This window comes from Gymnodraco acuticeps, unplaced genomic scaffold, assembly GCF_902827175.1.
Source record: "Gymnodraco acuticeps unplaced genomic scaffold, fGymAcu1.1, whole genome shotgun sequence".
In the NCBI taxonomy this organism is placed as follows: Eukaryota; Metazoa; Chordata; class Actinopteri; order Perciformes; family Bathydraconidae; genus Gymnodraco; species Gymnodraco acuticeps.
The window spans coordinates 41,163-62,750 of record NW_022990364.1 but is presented as its reverse complement, the minus strand read 5'-3'; the positions used below and the strand labels follow the sequence as shown (position 1 = coordinate 62,750).

Below are 21,588 nucleotides of genomic sequence, written 5' to 3'. Positions count from 1 at the left end.
TCAACATGTGTCCCCTCTTCTTCATGTCTCTTCTACATCAACATGTGTCCCCTCTTCTTCCTGTCTCTTCTACATCAACACGTGTCCCCTCTTCTTCATGTCTCTTCTACATCAACATGTGTCCCCTCTTCTTCATGTCTCTTCTACATCAACATGTGTCCCCTCTTCTTCATGTCTCTTCTACATCAACATGTGTCCCCTCTTCTTCATGTCTCTTCTACATCAACATGTGTCCCCTCTTCTTCATGTCTCTTCTACATCAACATGTGTCCCCTCTTCTTCATGTCTCTTCTTCATCACATGTGTCCCTCTTCTTCATGTCTCTTCTACATCAACATGTGTCCCCTCTGTGGAAAGAGACTCTGAAAGTTTCAGGAACAAAGATTCTCTCTCTTTTTGTCCTGATCCATTTATATAAAAACCTGTCTGAAAATGAGCTGATCAGATTTTGGCCACTTTATGTCATAACGATGTTTTGGCTTGTGTAACCATTAGCCATTAGCCAATCAGCAACCCCCTCCCCCCTCCAGCAAACGTGGATCCGGGTCGGCTGCCACGCCGCTGCAGAAGGTTTAACCGGCTGTTTCCAATGTGCTCCATCCAGGTCTGCTTCTCTTCGAGCGAATCGGCGGACACAAAAAACGACTTGCATGGTGTACGGACCAGCCATTCGTAACTCAATCCCTCCTTGTCTTCCATGTCCTCTAGCATGATGTCCTCTGAAATGACAGGGAAGATATTGTTAACAGTGCAAAAAACACATGGATACTATGGTGTGGTCAACACGCTTGTACAGAAAGACTTGAGTTGATTGCTGTCAAATAAATATATTTTCTGACCTTACCCATGCAGTATTCAGCTGTACTGATAATTTAATTGTAAAGGCTTTGGGATAACAACTTTTGAAACTTCTTCAGGTGCATCAATACAACAGGTGTTGTGAGGTGTTTCAAACATTACAAAAGTACATTGACCAAACTCAACTCTAATTGGTATTTCCATCATGTGTTTTAAAAGAAAGGGTTGTTTTAACCTGATCGTAAATGAAGACATGGGGCTGTTCCAGTATTTTTTTTGGAAACATTTAGAACTACATTGACCAAACTCAAATGTAATTGGTATGTCCAAAATTGGCGAAGTGCACTTTGCTCAGTTGAGTAGTTAAGGTAGCATGCTGATATGTTGTCATTGTTTTGTGCAGCATACTTTAAATTCCATGCACCTCCATTGAATTGCTGTTTCAGATATCTTATGCACGTGAATACAAAGTCACAAGAGAGCCAAACTAAAACAAATACTTGATCACTAAAGCTTCTACAGAGGTATAGATACCATCAGATCATCGTTATGCAGGTATGGACTTTTTGCACTACTTTGTATTTTATTAGATATGTTGCATTGTTGGAGGAGCTCAGGTCAGAAGAATTTCATTGCCATTTCTACACTGTAGCTTTGTGCACATGACAATAAAACATTTGAATTGAATCTGTCAGACAAGATCTAGTGTTCTGCTTACCTAGAGGGATGACTTTCTGTTTTTTGTGCCAGCGGCCGTTCAGGATGATGCTGCCGTACACCAGCATGTCGTTGAACAGAAAGAAAACTTTAGGCTCTGGTTTCCTCCGTCCCTGTTTCATGAGACAACCCTGACCCACCAGAACTCTCCCTGGCTGGCATAGATGCCTCCCTGCCGGGCCGAATGAACTCTCAACGGCTTGGATACGCTTACGGTTCTCCTTCTCAAACGTTACCAGATCCATCATGGTGAAATCATATGTGTAGCACTGAAATCACAGAAGAGCCATCTGTCCCTTGTTTTATACAGGCAGGTGTCGCAATGGGAGTTTCCAAGATTTGATTGAGGACAAAGACGTCACGCAAGAAAAAAACAAAAAAAGAGGGCGGAGTGTGAGGCAGAAAGATTAACCTCCTTTAAAGATTCATATGTTTTTTAAGTTACTTTAACGCGATACATTTTAACCTGTCACCTGATTGTGTGTTGAATTTGCACTATCCTCCTTTTAATGCAAAATTTAATCGTTCTACCTTTAATCCAAATGTATTTTTTACATGTCTACTCCATGCTATTTTTAGCATGCACTCACATCTGCACACTTATGTAAATATATTTAACATGTTCATTCAACAGCTCAAGGTTTTACTGTGATATCTTGTTTCAACAGTTACTTTGTCACTTTTAATTATTATTTCAATTTTTTCACAAAACTAGGGCCACCAGGGTGGGTGGAGGGGGTCTGGAGGACGGGTTTTGGGCTGACAGCCCAGGAGCACAGCGGAGGACCCGGAAGGGATCTCGGGCGGACGGCCCGGGGGCAAGGCAGAAGCCGAGAAGGGGGACTCGGGTGGACGGCCCAGGGGCAAGGCAGAGTCCAAGGTGGGAGACTCGGGCGGACGGCCTGGGGGCAAGGCAGAGTCCAAGGTGGGGGTCTCGGGCGGACGGCCCGGGGGCAAGGCAGAGTCCATGGTGGGGCGAAGGCCACAGCGGGCGAACTCAGGGGGCCGGGCTCGAGGGCGAAGACCACGGCTCTCAGGGGGCCGGGCTCTCAGGGGGCCGGGCTCGAGGGCGAAGACCGCGGCTCTCAGGGGACCGGGCTCGAGGGCGAAGACCAGACAGCTCCGGAGGCCGGGCAGGACCCGGTGTCGGCCGAACAGGAACCGGAGCCGGTGGGACAGGCTTCGGCAGGATCCCCCACGGAAGAGGACCAGGAGTTGGCAGGACCCCCGGCAGAAGAGTTGTCGGCGTGACCCCAGAGGAACAGGACATAGGATTGGCAGGACCCCCGGCAGGAGAGTAGTCGGCGGGACCTCCAACGGGACTGGACATGGAGCTGGCAGGACCCCCAGCGGAACCTCCAACGGCACAGGACATAGTGTTGGCAGGACCCCCGGCAGAAGAGTAGTCGGCGGGACCCCCAACGGGACAGGACATGGGATTGGCAGGACCTCCGGCAGGAAAGTAGTCGGCGGGACCTCCAACGGGACTGGATATGGAGCTGGCAGGGCCCCCAGCGGAACCTCCAACAGCACAGGACATAGGGTTGGCAGGACCCCCGGCAGGAGAGTAGTCGGCGGGACCTCCAACGGGACAGGACAGGACATGGAGTTGGCAGGACCTCCAGCGGAACCTCCAAACGGCACGGACATAGGATTGGCAGGACCTCCTGCAGAAGAGTAGTCGGCGGGACCTCCAACGGCACAGGACATAGGGTTGGCAGGACCCCCGGCAGAGAGTAGTCGGCGGAGCCTCCAACAGGACAGGACATGGAGTTGGCAGGAGCCCCAGCGGAACCTCCAACGGACCAGGACATTGGGTAGGGACTTGAGACGTGACTCGAGAGGGGACTTGAGACGTGACTCGAGAGGGGAACCAAGGGGGACCTACAGAGGGGACTCAAGAGGGGACTCGAGGAGGGACTAGACAAGGGAACTCGAGAGGGAACTGGAGAGGTGACTCGAGAGGGAACTGGAGAGGTGACTCGAGAGGGAACTGGAGAGGTGACTCGAGAGGGAACTGGAGAAGAAACTGGAGAGGGGACTCGAGAGGGACTAGAGATGGGACTAGAAACATGGCCGCTGGGGCCGGAACCATGGCTGTTGGGGCCAGAACTGGGTCTGAAACCATTGGTGCTGGGGCCGGAACCGGGTCCGGAAACATGGCCGCTGGGGCCGGAACTGGGGCCGGAACCATGGCTGCTGGGGCCAGAACTGGGGCTGGAACCATGGCTGCTGGGGCCGGAACCAGGGCCGGAACCATGGCCACTGGGGCCGGAACTGGTGCCAGAACCATGGCTGTTGGGGCCAGAACTGGGGCTGGAACCATGGCTGCTGGGGCCAGAACTGGGTCTGGAACCATGGCTCTTGGGGCTCGGGCTGCTAGCCTGGACTTGCGACTCCTTCTTTTAGGAGCCGTTTGGAGGCTCCGTGGACCTCCAAATGCCAGACGAGTTCCAGAGAACGACTCCTGGACAGGAGCAGGAACTGGGGCAGAAGCAAGGTTTGACTCCAAACGGAACACACCGATGCGTGTGGTGTCATAACGGGAATTGGGAGGCAGGGAGCCAGCATGCCTGGAGCTAGCAGGCAGAGGATAACACACCGAGAGGAAATCCAAAATCCAGCCAGGTAAGAACTTCACCAAGCCTGGCTTCTCCATAGTCATCTGGCACGCCTCTGCCAGAGCAGCCTCTCGCTGCTGAACCCCGGACGCTCCCCTCCATCGATGAGAGCAGTTAGCCAAAAAAAAGGAAAAATCCAATTATTCCTGCTCAAAAGGATCTGCTGGGCCCATATCTGGTTGGTTCGTACTGTTACGGTGGGTGAAGCAAGCAGGACCCAAATGCAGATTACACTGATATTGCCTTTATTTCAAGGATAAAATAATAACTTGGACAAAACAGAACACTCACCGGTGAACTCAGTCACAAACAAAAGACGAACCAACACTGAACACAGGAAGAGACAAGACTAAATACAGGGAGGGGTAATCACAAGACGAGAAACAGCCGGGCAGGGGAGGAGAAACACAAGGGCCACAGGTGAACACAATCAGACAATTAGACACACCAGGGAAACTAACGACAGGGAGGAAAAACACAGGAAGAAGGACCAGACAATATACAAGGAGGAAAATACCCATAACCAGACATACACAACTACAAACGTGACATAACATGAGAATCCTGACAGTTCTTGCATGATGTACTATAACATTTGTATTTCTCTTAATATTTTTTAAATGTAATAACTGTTTTAAAAATAGCTGTTAAAATAGATCTATATTTGTTCTTTTTTCATAAGCTAAATCGCCTTGATGTTTTCACCATATACACCAATGAAAGTCCTTTTTTGTGTTAACCTACATGGCAATAAACCTCATATTTATTGCATTTATCTAGTTTACTTCTAGGTTTGTTAAGATCAAAAAATATATACATTTTGTTTGGATTTGTGTTGTAAAATTAGGCTATTTAAGAAGTTCTGTGAGCAAAGGGTGAAACAAAAAAACTCTTAGACATTAGACTGCAATGAGCATTAATAATAGCATCCATTCTCTAATTAACTACTAACATGCAACATGATGAGATGTTATTAAAAAAAGGGCAAAGATTACAAAGACACAGCTCTAGTTCTGTTTTAATTAACATGTTCTGCTTCCACTGTGTAAACCTTTCTGACACTTTATTGGCAACCCACCCTCTTGTTCTTGGTAAAAATATCTTCCCTCATTTCAAATGACCCTTTCCATAAATGTTCAAACACGCTGTTTTTCAATGTCGCTTTATTTCTGTAGGAATTCGCAGTGGTTTGTAATAAAAGAGAAAAGCCTGGAGTTTGAAAATCATGTTACATAATGTGGGAAGGTGGTTTTTCCCCTCTTTAGTTCACATGCTTTCCTCTGCACTTAGTGACCTGAATGTGAAACTCTGACCTCTGCAGGATCACAGCTGCACTGCATTCCTCACATTTCATTCAAGGTTTTTATCGCATGCTGGAAGAAGTCTGGTGATTCTACATCATTCTGCGTCACTTTTTAGTGTTTTATGCATTTCTTATTGTTTTTTTTTACTTGTTTTTGTATCAACTTCATACCTTAGACCAGTGGTTCTCAAATGGGGGTACGCGGACCCCTAGGGGTACGTTGGAGTACTGCAGGGGGTATGTGAGATTTATTTTATGTTAATGAAAAAAATATATATACCAATTTTAGGAAAAGAAACAAAGTTTGAGCAGTGTGGGTTTTATATTAACAGTTACACATATTTCAAAACACGAAGTGTAATAACTGCAGTTTGCCTTCCTGTTACTCAGAATGACAAAGATCCTCAGTGAAGCACAAGCCCATGTTTCTCACTACATTGTAAATACAACTTATTAAAAATATCAGTTCAATGCAACTAATGTCATCTTAGTGTTATTGCATGATGTTAAAATTGGTTTGCCATGAATTTAGTGATGGATTGTAAACATTTGAAATGTAGCATTTAAGTGTTTCTCAGTTACAATGTTGTTGTTTTAATAAATCAGACACTGATGGTGCATCGCTGTACTGTACCTCTTTATATAGGCTTTTTGTCCCTAACAAATAGTTTTTGCGCTGATCAGGGGGTACTTGGCTGCATTTTTTTTTCAAAGGGGGTACATGATTGAACAAAGTTTGAGAATCACTGCCTTAGACCTTCCATTTTCAGATGAAGCACATCCAAGCAATGATTCAATGACAGTCTGATTTATTAGCAGCCGATAAAGTACGTAAAAAAGACGTTATTTAATAGAAAGACGGTGGCTATGAGTTACCTACGGAAGCCCTGAAAGGCCAAAAAGAATAACAATATTTTGGTAATTAATTGTCTTAGTTGTTTATCTCTTGTGTTTATGACTTCAAAACTAATGGAAACATGCATTTGCTGGGTTATTATTTCCTTAAATCCTTGAAAATTAAGAAATGGCAAGCACATTGTTGTCTTTTCTTTCCTGTGCTAAAAAAACTGGTAAAATATCGAATTATTTGTATTAATTAGTCAGATAAATTCCCCCTTTTTTATCACAATCAATTTCTAAGTGTTGTTGCTGTGATAGTCTCAAATTGTGTGTGAAGCAAGTTATACAACTTTTACTCTACTTAATTACACATTCGAAAAGAGGTGGGAAGAAGTTTACACTTATTTAATCCCACCCCTTCTCCCAAAAACTAAATTATTAACATATATATATTTCTTTTTTTCTTTTTTTCAAACAAACAAAACAACAAATAAAACAACAGATAAATAAACAAACAAATAAACTAACAAATACATAACAGAGGTAAATTATATTCAATGAAAGAAAAAACATTAAACCAAATAAATAAATAAACTGCAAACACCCAGTTATACTTACTTTATATTTTGTTTTTGTTAATTTGTAAATTCAACATGTATATTTTCTACTTTCTTGTTTATTTCTAGTCTTTTTAATTGTTATTGTACAATGCTATGTCTTTATGCTGCTGCAATACAAACATTTACCAAATTGGGATCAATAAAGTAGTTCTTATCTTATCATATCTTATCATAGGACTTAATAACAGAACTGTTTAGGCCACTAGATGTCCCTGTTGTACAAGAGAAGGACACATAAAAAGAAAGGAAAGCTATTAAAGAAGACATTATTGGACAATAGGAGTGTCCCTTTCTGTTTTAACAAAAGCCAGATATGCTCTCCTTGTAGTTTTTACAATACTAGCTGGTTGTGAATGCCACATTAAGTTTGTTATCCTCCAGAATATTTATGAATCTCACAACTGGAGAAAGAAAAACCGTCTTAAATGTGCATCTAAAGGTCTTTGGATTCTAGATAAAGTAGATACAACATGTGAATCAGGGCCAAATATGTGTTTGATGCACATACTGTCAGTCCTTTACAAGATGGTTTCAAACAATAAAAACAAGCTTATTTTTCTTTCTCAGACATCCTTTGTATTACAATAAAGGTAATCTCAGTAGAGTGGAGATCCCCGCCAGGTGCGTCTAGACAAACACCGCAGTGATGTTCGTCTGAATGAATACAAACCACTTTTGATTTACCTTGACATGCAAACAGGAACAATGGACAGAAACAAAGCACAGTTCCTTCACAGAGAAGTAGGTGTTGATCACTATCAGCCTGTTAGGAGAAGGAAGAAGTCTGCGGTAAAAACATTGTAAGGTCTGAGATTGACATGTTTTGTTTTAGGACATAAAATACGTCAGTAAATACCCCACTGGTGAATGTCTGAAGCTTCTATGTGTCATACAAACAGTGTTTGCTGTCATTTAAGTGACTGAATTTAAGTGAATTATTTTCAATGTCAGGGGTTAGTAAGTTAGAATACATGTAATGCTGTGGTTAGGGTATTAGAAACAGAGGTGGGAGAAGTACTCAGATGATCTTACTTGAGTAAAAGAATAAGTACTCAGATCTTGTACTTGAGTAAAAGTAGAAGTACTCAGATCTTGTACTAGAGTAAAAGTAGAAGTACTCTGATCTTACTTGAGTAAAAGAAGAAGTACTCAGATCTTGTACTTGAGTAAAAGTAGAAGTATTCAGATCTTGTACTTGAGTAAAAGTAGAAGTACTCAGATCTTGTACTCGAGTAAAAGAAGAAGTACTCAGATCTTGTGCTTGAGTAAAAGAAGAAGTACTCTGATCTTAATTGAGTAAAAGAAGAAGTACTCAGATCTTGTACTTGAGTAAAAGTAGAAGTATTCAGATCTTGTACTTGAGTAAAAGAAGAAGTACTCAGATATTGTACTTGAGTAAAAGAAGAAGTACTCAGATCTTGTGCTTGAGTAAAAGTAGAAGTACTCAGATCTTGTACTTGAGTAAAAGTAGAAGTACTCTGATCTTAATTGAGTAAAAGAAGAAGTACTCAGATCTTGTACTTGAGTAAAAGTAGAAGTATTCAGATCTTGTACTTGAGTAAAAGAAGAAGTACTCAGATCTTGTACTTGAGTAAAAGAAGAAGTACTCAGATCTTGTACTTGAGTAAAAGTAGAAGTACTCAGATCTTGTACTTGAGTAAAAGTAGAAGTACTCAGATCTTGTACTTGAGTAAAAGTAGAAGTACTCAGATCTTGTACTTGAGTAAAAGTAGAAGTACTCAGATCTTGTACTTGAGTAAAAGTAGAAGTACCAGAGTGTAGGAATACTCTGTTACAGTAAAAGTCCTGCATTCAAAATGTTACTCGAGTAAAAGTAGAAAAGTATTCTCATCAAAATATAGTGAAAGTAGCGACAGTGAAAGTAGTCATCGTGCAGATTGGTCCATTTCAGAATAATATATATTATATGTTTTATAATGATTGATCATTAAAGTGTTCTCAAAGCTGGTAAAGGAGCAGCTAGTTTGAATGACTTTGTATACTGCAGGGTAGCTTGTGGATTTACTCCAGGTGGAACTAAAGTCTGATTTAACACTTGATTATATTTCACATCATTCATCCACATCTGTGAAGTAACTGAAGGTATTAAATACATGTAGTGGAGGAAAAGTACAAAGGTGCATTACATGGAAATACTCAAGTAAAGTACATTCTTAAGTACAGTATTTGAGTAAATTGACTTAGTTTTTTCCCACCTCTGGTTACAAAGTATGTTTAAAATGTCCCCATGTTTTAGATTCTTTAAACATTATTCTTTTCATGCCCTCTGACTGAGAATGTAATCCTTTCCAAGGTACTGTAAGGCAGGACATGTTTTACTGTCATAAAGCGTTGCGGGAAAGCATCTTATCATTCCAGCAAAACTGCTCATTTATCTTGCTCATTTATCTTGCATCACACAGCAATTGATTTCATCACAGTTGAAATACCACTTGGATTCCTTTGAACATTACATGCATCATGCTGCCCAACAACAAACATCTGCAGCACATTTTGTGGAAACTTGGGGAAGATTTTCTTGCCTGAAACTCTGTCTTCTGAAATGTATATGTGTGTTGTTGCAGGAAGACGCTGTGACATCCTGGCTCTGATCTGTTGGCAGCGTAATGTAGTCAGACAAGTCTCTCACTTAAAAACCTTTGCGGTCAAATATTCCCGTAACTCCTTTTCTGTTTTCTTTATACTTGTGCAAAAGGACGAGACAGAGATAACAGAGAATGTTAATATGTTATATTATGAATTATTATACATAAAGCCAAGCAAAGTGAATTCCTATCGAATAAGTAATGTTTTCAAATAAACAAAAGTTTTATTTTGTCCAAATGAAGTGTTTTGTAATGCAAATGAAGTACGGGTGAATTAGTAGATCAAATGTATTTCCTTAGTCCTTACAGGTATTTCCCCACAGGTATTTCCCAAACATATTTCCCCAACATTTGGAGATCCCCAAACATCAACCAAGCCTGCTTTGAATATATTATCTACATTATGGGGGAAGTGTCTGTAATGTGATGTCTTAAAACCATGCTTAAAACACGCTGTTTGCTATTGTGGCAGAGATGACGTGAGAAAAAGTTCACCCAAAAGTGTTTTATTGTTTACTCCAGCTGCTGATTGATTAACTAAACCAGTCTTCCAAACACAGACACTTATGTAGGCCTATTCATCATTACTTTGTAAAAAATCCTATCTTAAAAAATGGCTAAATAAGAGATGATAGATGATAGTTTAATTTTTTGACATTTTCTCTTCCACTTTGATTTTAGTTTTTTAGTTTTACTTGTCAAATGTTTCGCTTAGGGTTCTGTTTAGGTCAAAATGTTCCCTACAGTAAATTACTTTGCTTCATTACGGAACACACAATCACAACATCTTTGTGAGCTAACATGCTAGTCTCTATAACAACAATTATATCGGCCAAACATCAGAATACTAGCCTTGTTGTTGTGAGCATGTTAGCATTGCAACGATAGCATAATGCATGGCCTCTGGCCTCACACAGCTCCTAGCATGGTACACTACTAGGGTTGCCAACCGTCCCGTATTAGCCGGGACGCCCCGTATTTGAGACAAAAGGGGCGTGTCCCGTACGGGACTTTGTTTGTCCCGGACTCCCGTGTAAAGGGAAAAATAAAAAATATGTTTCTGTTTGCGCGCAATGCAGTGTGGCTGCGTGCTGTATGAGAAGGGCGATAGGACCGCTCAGTTGACAGGGCAGGCACAATGCTCGCACGTATGTGTGTGTGTGTGTGTGTGTGTGTGTGTGTGTGTGTGTGTGTGTGTGTGTGTGTGTGTGTGTGTGTGTGTGTGTGTGTGTGTGTGTGTGTGTGTGTGTGTGTGTGTGTGTGTGTGAGAGAGTCAGTCAGCTGATTGATGGGGTAATGCTGGGAAAATGGTTGGTTGAAGGATACCATTAAGTCTAATAATGATGTAGGCCTACCGTGCATGTTCGCATCATGTATACTTTGCATTACTTAAAGGGATAGTGGAAATCCGCGAATTTTGGGTTTAACTTATGTATTTTTATTAAAAATAAGCATAATAAACAAAACATTTTAATTTCATGCGCCTAGTTTCATTTTATTTTCAATTTTACTGCGCCCTCTCAATGAAACGAAATACTTCGGGAATCGTCGGGAATCTTCGGGTGATGACGAGAGCATAGGAAGACGGGCACAAACAATGGCGGACATTCAATAGCATTTGCATGTGAATAGCCGACCTTTATTATGGTGAATAGATGTGTCAATACTTTATACCGAGTATATTGCCATAAATATGATGATTGATTATCAGTAAAAAATTCTACGTGACACAACGACATTGGATTAACCTTGAGATGCGTTTTTATTCCGTTGAACACAACTTTTGATCACAAATCAAAAAAGGTAAGACGTAATTATTGTAATATTTTTGGAACCGGATGTTGTTTACATTCTCTTTTGTGGCTGATAGCTCCAGGAATTCGAGGTCTTACAGTGATGACATTACATCTGTGGAGTCTCAGCTTTAAATCGTATATCTTGTTTGTGCAGTTAAGATAGTAATAAGGGCATTTCTACCGTGTGTTGTGTGTAAAAAAGCGTTAGCATTAGTTAGCATTGTTTCGCTCAATGCTAATTCAAAGGCTTGGTATTACTCGCGTTTTTTCTAGCTAACAATTGTTCTTATTTTCAGTTAGCGGAGTTTCTTACCTTTAAAAGGGTATGAAACATTAATAGTTTCATAAATGTTAAGAAGCCCTGAGACATGTGAGAGAAAAAAAACTGTGGGGACCTTCGGGCTTAACTGGTTAACAATGATTAATATTTGTAAAGGCTACAGGTGATCTTAAGATGCGTGAGCTATGCTTAGGGACCTACCAGTCAAGATTATTTGTGCGTAGGGGTGCATCATCTGGCGCCTGGTCCTGGTCATCCTCGCCATTGCCCATGCCGTGAACCATCACCTCGGGCTCGGGCTCGAACAAATAAGGACGTAATGGTCCATCGTCTGGCTCAATATTGTCACCATCGTCGCTTACTGAACCGGATTCAGATTCAGTTCCTAAAACGACATTTTCGTAGGAAAGCCGAGAGGATGTTTCTGACTCGCTATCATCACTGGATACCTCGTACAATCCTTCTTCCTTGTCTGGTATATTTGCCCTTCCACGTTCATTTTGCATAGACGCCATGGTTTGTTATCGTATCGTCTTCCTGAGTTTTCGTCACTTCCGGTTTGGCTGAGTCGAACATTTCGTTTCTAAAAAACTTCGGGGAAGCTGCAATAAAGTGCTTCTAACATGCGTAAGGCAATTATTATATTTTTTTAATCAGGTGTGATTGTTTTGGTACGTAATTATGCTTGTATATAAGTTAAAACGAAACTATTTGAGGTTCCATTTCCACTATCCCTTTAATACAATTTTTCAAATATTTTATTTTTGAATATTTTGGACAAAATAGCCAATTGTACATCGAGGTGCCCAGATGTCCCTAGTGCCCACCTATCCGATTTGAACATGCTGATGTACAATGTGATCAGGGTTGGGAGGGTTACTTTGTAAATGTAATCAGTTACTGATTACTGATTACATGGCTCTGAAAGTAATCCGAATACAGTTACAGTTACGTGTCTTAAAAAAGTAACGTAATCAGATTACTTTTAGATTACTTTTGGATTACTTTCTTTTTCCATCACAGATGAGTATGTTTTGGTGTACAGGAGACACAAAAAGCAAAAGGACACTGAATGTGTTTTTACTGTTTTAATGGCTTATCAAGAGCACAACTGAAACATAACATCTGAAACGATGTAACAACATAATAAACTTTTTGGGGATGCAGCTTGGGATGTGAGGAGTGAGGGACACGGCTTAGAACGGGCGTGTCGCCTTCTGTCCTGCCAGTGTTGGCAGGACATGAATTACAATGTCAAACTCGGACTTCATTTTAAGGACATTTCGGCCAGGGGTGTAGAGCTATATTTGTTTAACCACCAGATTGGCAAAACAGGAGAGTGTGTGCACCAGTCTGCCTTGATCTATGAATTCATGTCCGTGACTCTCACAGTATCTGCTGCCCGCAGCTGTTTTATAGAAGGAAAACCTCCTTCACTTCATGAAATCTCTGCAGCACCAGGAGGCAGCGGGAGGGTTAACTCAGCCTCTGAGAAGACGAGCGCGCCGCGCCGTGCCTTTCACGCACCGCCTTCACTGTGTTTACCTTCAGAAATAATCATTAGTAAGGCTAAAGAAAGAGCGACGGCAGGCTGATGTGTTTTAACCACACACACACACACACACACACACACACACACACACACACACACACACACACACACACACACACACACACATACACACACACCACACACACACACACACACACACACACACGATTTAAACGCAGACTTTTGTTCCTCCATGTTTCGTTGTTATTGTTTCACTGAGCGGAACCGCGATTTTTTTTCAAACGCTTTTTTGGTCCATCTGCGGCGGTAATAGGTTTTGTGCGCTGTGATGATTCGGCTTTAGTAATGAATTTTAAATGTTGTGAGGAAATCTTTCCACCAATAATTCCAATAAGTAATCCAAAATGTATTCACTTCAGGTTTACGAAAGTAACTGTAATCAGATTACTCGTTTTTCAAATGTAACGCGAGCTGAATACAGTTAGCTCAGAGCCATTATACGGCTCTGAGTTAGCTACTTGATTTTTGTATTCTGATTACGTAACGCCGTTACATGTATTCCGTTACAACCCAACCCTGAATGTGATGTAGTAGCCTAATGCAGGTGTAAGACCATTGTGTTTGTATTGTGTTATAGGTATGCATAGTTGTCTATGCATTTTGACGGTTTTGGGGGGTTTGACCCCCAAAAACATTTTCGAACCCTAGGGGCTGGCTCCCCCAAAATAATTAAATAACATAACCCTAACCATAAAACCGAAATAAAGTAACAAAAAAAAGTAACTAAATCCGCCAGAAACCCGAAAATCTTCGCGCGCTCGCGCGCGGGGGACACATGTCCCGTTTCTCCATTTCTGGAAGTTGGCAACCCTATACTGCGTCTTAAAAAGGAGGACCGTTCGCTGAGTACACTGCAGGTTTGTTAACACTTGCTCAGTGTGTGAATTTCGACTGTGTAGAGTTTTCTCAAATTGCACACAGCAGCTGTTGCCTCAAGTAATGACTGGCTATCAACGTTAGCGATAGCTGTAGCAAATCACTACAGATTGCTTCACTGACACAATAAATGTACAGTAGATTATTTTCAACACCGATATATTGGTATTAAATAGTGAAAAAAACACATGAGCTTCTTCTATTTCTATATTGCTTTGGTCGCACAACCTCCATTACTTAAGTATGTAGCCTTTGTTTGCATTGGGATGTACTTCAGCTTTTAAAATATCACATGTCATTACAAAAATACGTAAATGCAAATTCATTCATTTAAATTGGAAGAAGAATACATGTATTTCCTCATTGTTCATTTCCAAACCTATTATCTCAATGCGTTGGAGATCCCCTTTTTATTTTGCCACGCCTTTGTAAATACCGAAAATATAGTATTGACGGACGTTGCTTCATTACGGAGTGTCCGTGAGAAGTGTCTCATGCGATGATGTGCGTAGTTTTGGCTCAGATTGCATAAGTGACTAACAAGTACAGTAAGTGAGTTACCAGAAAAGTTTGTTTATTATTCACTCTAGCTGCTGATTGATCGACTGAACCAGTCTTACAAGTCCAATCTGCCTCAGGGGTTGAATAACAAAGTCTTGTGTAGTCATTATTATTTAATTACACATGGTGTCTTATATTCATACTTATATGAAAAACAGGGTTCACACAAGGTAAAAATAAAGATCAAATAGAATCAAAATTGAAATAATAATTAAAAAAGTGACAAAGTAACTGTTGAAACAAGATATCACAGTAAAACCTTGAGCTTTTGAATGAACATGTTAAATATATTTACATAAGTGTGCAGATGTGAGTGCATGCTAAAAATAGCATGGAGTAGACATGTAAAAAATACATTTGGATTAAAGGTACAACGATTAAATTGTGCATTAAAAGGAGGATATTGCAAATTCAACACACAATCAGGTGACAGGTTAAAATGTATCGCGTTAAAGTAACTTAAAAAACATATGAATCTTTAAAGGAGGTTAATCTTTCTGACTCACACTCCGCCCTCTTCTTTTGTTTTTTCCTTGCGTGACGTCTTTGTCCTCAATCAAATCTTGGAAACTCCCATTGCGACACCTGCCTGTATAAAACAAGGGACAGATGGCTCTTCTGTGATTTCAGTGCTACACATATGATTTCACCATGATGGATCTGGTAACGTTTGAGAAGGAGAACCGTAAGCGTATCCAAGCCGTTGAGAGTTCATTCGGCCCGGCAGGGAGGCATCTATGCCAGCCAGGGAGAGTTCTGGTGGGTCAGGGTCGTCTCATGAAACAGGGACGGAGGAAACCTGAGCCTAAAGTTTTCTTTCTGTTCAACGACATGCTGGTGTACGGCAGCATCATCCTGAAAGGCCGCTGGCACAAAAAACAGAAAGTCATCCCTCTAGGTAAGCAGAACACTAGATAGTCCGACAGATTCAATTCAAATGTTTTATTGTCATGTGCACAAAGCTACAGTGTAGAAATGGCAATGAAATTCTTCTGACCTGAGCTCCTCCAACAATGCAACATATCTAATAAAATACAAAGTAGTGCAAAAAGTCTATACCTGCATAACGATGATCTGATGGTATCTATACCTCTGTAGAAGCTTTAGTGATCAAGTATTTGTTTTAGTTTGGCTCTCTTGTGACTTTGTATTCACGTGCATAAGATATCTGCAACAGCAATTCAATGGAGGTGCATGGAATTTAAAGTATGCTGCACAAAACAATGACAACATATCAGCATGCTACCTTAACTACTCAACTGAGTAAAGTGCACTTCGCCAATTTTGGACATACCAATTACATTTGAGTTTGGTCAATGTAGTTCTAAATGTTTCCAAAAAAAATACTGGAACAGCCCCATGTCTTCATTTACGATCAGGTTAAACAAGTGTGGTTAAAACAACCCTTTCTTTTAAAACACATGATGGAAATACCAATTAGAGTTGAGTTTGGTCAATGTACTTTTGTAATGTTTGAAACACCTCACAACACCTGTTGTATTGATGCACCTGAAGAAGTTTCAAAAGTTGTTAACCCAAAGCCTTTACAATTAAATTATCAGTACAGCTGAATACTGCATGGGTAAGGTCAGAAAATATATTTATTTGACAGCAATCAACTCAACTAAAATGACAAATATCCACCTCAAGTCTTTCTGTACAAGCGTGTTGACCACACCATAGTATCCATGTGTTTTTTGCACTGTTAACAATATCTTCCCTGTCATTTCAGAGGACATCATGCTAGAGGACATGGAAGACAAGGAGGGATTGAGTTACGAATGGCTGGTCCGTACACCATGCAAGTCGTTTTTTGTGTCCGCCGATTCGCTCGAAGAGAAGCAGACCTGGATGGAGCACATTGGAAACAGCCGGTTAAACCTTCTGCAGCGGTGTGGCAGCCGACCCGGATCCACGTTTGCTGTAACCTGGATCCCAGACAAGGCCGCCTACAAATGCATGCGCTGCTTCAACATTTTCAGTCTCATCAAACGCCGACATCACTGCCGGAAATGTGGCTTTTTGGTCTGCAATGCATGCTCCAAGCAGCGAGCAGTGATAGATCACATTCACCCCACAAAGAGGTTGAGGGTCTGCTGTCTCTGCCACAAGAAGAAGGAGGAGATGTCTCGACTGAGAGGAGACATCACTAGAAAGAGAAGTACAGAGGAGGATGATGAGGGAGCATGCAGTGAAGAGGAAGGAGGAAAGACAATGCAGAATCAGGTTTCCAGCAGCTGGCTAGACTACCAGAATGGAAACTGGGGAGGTAGTGACACCTATGTTGCACCACGACCGATGCATCTGCGTTGAATGCCATGGAAAACGGATTTGAAGTCAATTGAGAACATTGTTACAAAGAGAATTGATGTCGTTGTATGCACACTGGAAAAAATGCTGCTCCAAAAACAAGTTAAACAATAATGAAAACAAGCCGTTTTCACTTGAAATAAGTAAACAAATCTGCCAATAGAACAAGTGAACATTTGCTTGGTGTAAGATTTCTTGAAATAAGAAGGGATATTTAGATAAATCAGATCTTGTAATCAGTTGGGAGAACTCATTTTGAATTATATTTGACCAGAATCAGGACATTTTGTGTTACAATATGAGCCGCAAATGCTAAAAAGTCTGTTTTCTGATGTTAGTTAGTGATTTTCTAAATATGCGTTTCATCTGAGATACAACTCAAAATAAGATTGTTTTGACTTAACAAGATGATGCATTGTCTAAAAACAAGACCCGACTTCTCACTGCAGTGTTACTTCTGAAGTTATTATGTCTTATATCAGGTGTAAAGACATATTCTGGTAATTCACATTAATTACTGGAAATATTTACAATAATTATGTGACCGTCTATGTTTCCTGTAGATATTTAATTGCTCTTTTTACTGCACTGTTAGTGGACAGTTTTACTATTATGCTGCTGTGTTTATTGTATTTTGTAACTTTGGCACAACAATTTCCTTCGGGATAAATAAAGTCTTATCTATCTATATTCTGACTAGATATTAGACAAATATACCTGGCAAGATTTCGGGTTTTTGTTGTGCATAATCTTATTGCATTCATTAGTGTAGTGTGATTCATGCAAAACGTACTGTATAGTCTCTCTGAGTGTCATTATCATATATGTACTGTATATACAAGAGAATGTGAAATATGTGTTGATTTACTGTTTACTTATGAAAAATGTTTTGCACACCTGCTGAAATGATCCAAAAAACAATAAAGCACTTACAATATACTGTATGTCAAGGATGTCTGTTATTGTTTTATTATTAAGAGTCATGTTAGATGCATCAATATACTTTTTGTTGTCATGGTTCTGAAACACCTTATTTTGAATTTCCTCAGTTTAAATGAAATTTAAATGTTTACATTTTTGGAATATTTTCATAAAGCTCCAATGTGAAATCAAATACATATAGAGATATGAAACCTATAATCACAACAATACATAAGGAAAATACATGAAACTACAACTTGTGAAATAATTTAAGACTTAATTAAACTTAACTCATTATCATAAACTGTTATTTCATCCTTCTTATTTATATAAAAACAGAAGTATGGTAGGAGTAAAATATGTTAGTTCTCAAAAGTCAGTTTTTTTAAATTTCATGACACATTAATTATTTTGTATTTGATATGTTCATTATTTCCCTACTTGTGACAGTTGTGCCACCTACAATCACTTTCCCTACATCTTAAACTACCATGCTCAATAACTGCTGTCGCAACTAGCCAGTAAGCTAATGTTAGCTACAGTACAGTTAAGCATCTGTAATGTCAAAGTAATCCTGAATCAAATATCTACCTGCCTATGCTACTGCATAAACACAGTACAAAAACATAGAAACTCATATCTGTTGTTGCTTAAGCTAACAGGCGATAGCAAACGATGCTAACAGACTATTCTCTTTGTTGCTAAGTGATAAGCTCACAGCTATGCATGTAGCATTAGTAGCTATTATCTATATGGCTTGTTAGATACGTTGTTTAGTTTCTAAATACTTTAGTTATTTAGTTTACGTTTAGTTACTTCGTTTTGTGTCTGGTTTTATTTATAGAAGCAGCCTTTCAGCTAGTTAATTCAGATCAATGTTAGCATATGTTGTTTCTCTAGCTAACAGAAGCTAACAGGCAAAATCTTTTAGGATTTGTTGAGCTTGTTTTGGGAAAAGTTGAAAAGGTGACGTCTGTTTAAAACACAGTCTTAAAAAGTTATTAAATTAAATATGGCAATATAAAATAGAAGTTGACATAGGCCTATACCATAATGAAAAGAAAAACAGAACTTGGAAATATAGCATTTTGCAAAAAATTCAATAAAATGTTTTTTTAAATAAATCCAGTTATTATTGAAATTGAATTATAAAATAAAATGTTAATAATTTCTTTAACTTTTGGTTCATTTATATAATAAAAATGTATTAATGTGATTATTACATTTCATAATGTCTATTTACAGATAATGAACTCTTTATTTCACTACATGAAGCTGACATTTTTAAAGGAAGGCTCCAGTCATTAGATAGTTAATAAAAACTTCAGTATTTAGTGAAACATTATGTTTAAACCATACCCTGAAGAAATCAGCGATATTCCCCGGTAAATAATGATTTTATAGCTCTTTTTTTTTTAATCAAAACCTGTATATTCCGTCAGGCAGCTGCCATTTTCAGTAGTCACATGATCCGAAAAACTAGGTCGTGACGTCATCTATGCGTTCACTTTGTAAACAAACGAACATTACATTACATGTCACTTGTTAGACGCTTTTATCCAAAGCGACTTACATACTCAATACTGTGGGCAATCCCCACAGGAGCATTTGGGGTGAAGTGTCTTGCCCAGTGACACAACGACATGCTGACTGCAGTGGGGTTTGAACCTGTGACCTCCTGATCCGAATACCAACTCACAACCCACTGCACCACACGCCTCCCAAACAGCTCATTCGACGAAAACATGGTGGAGTATTTGAGTTCGGACTCGTCAGCCGAGGAAGAAGTTTAGAAAAATAAAGTCCAGGCGGACTTACTTTGAATTATCACTATAGGTATTCATTCCATCCAAATACAACTGTAAAAAAAATAAAAAACATACTCTGTTATCCTCTTAGGCCCCACGGACCCGGTTCCGGGGCCGAAATCGCGTCATTTGCAGGAAACAACGTCTAAGGAACCTTAATATTTAATAAACTATGAATATTTTATATCCATATAACGGGGAAAAAAACTAATTTAACTGATCTTTTTCATTTTTTTCTTCAAAAAAAACACACAATGCTAACAGTGAGCCTCTGAATTAGCCCCGAGCGAAAAATGCTAACCTATTACTGCACCGAAAATCACTCCTAGCTCCCTTATTACTTATCCTAGCTGCACATCCAACACATCGTTTATGACCGTAAAGACACAGAATCTAACGGTGCCCACCTCAACACTGAAAGATACAAACTCGCGACGTTATCAACAAAAACGTACATCAAAACAAGTGGCGCTAGGTACTAACATGCGCTAGGCTAACATGGCTTACCTTCGTCTTTGCCTGGTCTAAACTGGTCTTCAATGGCATTACAACGATAAAAACGATGATGTAGTTAATCCATAGATTAATATCCAATGGGGCTGTGTCCCCTTTGAAATGTTCTGATAATCTATAAGCAATAAAACTGCAATTCCGTTATCTGCTGTCCGCTCTGTGCTCCGTGCGCTCTGGGTCCTGCAATTCCTTACGTAGTAAACAATAAGTAAAGTCTGCTGCGTAATGTGCTTACGCTGGCTGGCTGGCATTGGCAGTGCACTGCATCCCCATTAAGTAATGGTTGATTAATAAATCCCATTTTATGTTTCATCATACTCTCGGAGTAGTCGTCCGGAAACTTGAAATGTTCGCTGCATACATGCGCCTGTGGATCTTTCGGTTCGGGCCGAGCACATTTCGCTAGCCACTGCCTCCGAACGTACTTCCTACGCTTACCCGTTGGCAATAGATGGAACCGAGCATTCCGTGGATTGTTCCTATCCGAATTGTGGGCAATGTTTCGCGATACAATGAGGCATATTTCAATAGAATTGTGAGAGTAACTAGAGTAAACAACATGAACAAAGCACATACGTCAATTTGTCCTCGACACCAAACGCATAGTTCACGTCACTTCCGGTAAAATAAGTCATGTGACTCGTCAAAATGGCGCCGCCCACAGGGTTGATGTAATTTCGGTAATTAATCAGTTTAAAATGATAACCTCATCGGATTAAAAAAAAAAAAAAAAAAGACTAGCAGAGACTGGTCTGTTTTATCGGATGATGATTATTTAAAAATGCGTGTCATGAGCATTTCCTCCCTTTAATTATCTTATTTATTATAAGTTAATACATTTTTTTTCAGATTGTTTCAGATTTTTAGAATTGCATTGTTGTTGTTTACATACATATAGGTATGTATATATCCATATATAAGCTGCTTTTACCAGGAGTAGCCCAAAGACTGACAAAGCAGAGCAATTTAACATGAATGGTTGTCAGTAAAGTATTTTGTTATTCCTAATGCTTCCCTAAGATGTAACTCTAACTGTAACATCTGCAAACACTTTAATCTTGGGCGCACCTTTATTTTGAATGTTGCCTCAGACCTGTTTTACATTTCTTCTAGGAACAAGGAAGCGTAGCCTATTTTACGGTAAAAACCCATTTCAAGTTCATTCAGTTTGTTTGTGGGGCCGTTCATTGGTCCAATCCAGAGCCCTAGGGAGATAATCTCTCTAGGGCTCTGGTCCAATCTTACTGCTCTATTAATAGTTGTAGAAGGTACTTGTTTGTTGTAACTTGGTTTCTATATAAAGATTTTTCAACTCCTCCCTGTTGTTTTTGGACAAGTAAAGCACTCTCAGTGATGATGCAAACGCTATAGTGTTGTTGTTGGATTATCTCACAGTGAAGGACTTCTTGTATTTGCCAAGTAAAGACAACAATAACCTGCTGACA

At 40.0% G+C, this 21,588-nt stretch overlaps 2 protein-coding genes across 3 annotated transcripts; one reads left to right on the top strand and one right to left on the bottom strand.

Annotated features, from left to right (window-relative positions):
* Positions 1-368: 368 nt before the first annotated feature.
* LOC117551373 (pleckstrin homology domain-containing family F member 2-like) lies at positions 369-11,859 on the bottom strand. 2 transcript variants are annotated; one of them, XM_034224234.1, is made up of 5 exons: positions 11,783-11,859; positions 9,443-9,512; positions 7,584-7,662; positions 1,517-1,784; positions 369-719 (listed from the first exon to the last, which is right to left on the bottom strand). In XM_034224234.1, the coding sequence occupies exons 1-5, from the start codon at positions 11,844-11,846 to the stop codon at positions 499-501; spliced, it is 702 nt and encodes a 233-aa protein (XP_034080125.1). In that variant the 5' UTR covers positions 11,847-11,859; the 3' UTR covers positions 369-498. The 2 variants fall into 2 exon arrangements, with proteins under 2 accessions (XP_034080125.1, XP_034080126.1); XM_034224235.1 differs by lacking the exon at positions 9,443-9,512 and having other exon boundaries at positions 11,783-11,801.
* A 3,303-nt stretch (positions 11,860-15,162) lies between these two features.
* LOC117551374 (pleckstrin homology domain-containing family F member 2-like) lies at positions 15,163-17,820 on the top strand. The gene is made up of 2 exons (XM_034224236.1): positions 15,163-15,489; positions 16,324-17,820. The coding sequence occupies exons 1-2, from the start codon at positions 15,243-15,245 to the stop codon at positions 16,902-16,904; spliced, it is 828 nt and encodes a 275-aa protein (XP_034080127.1). The 5' UTR covers positions 15,163-15,242; the 3' UTR covers positions 16,905-17,820.
* Positions 17,821-21,588: the final 3,768 nt, after the last annotated feature.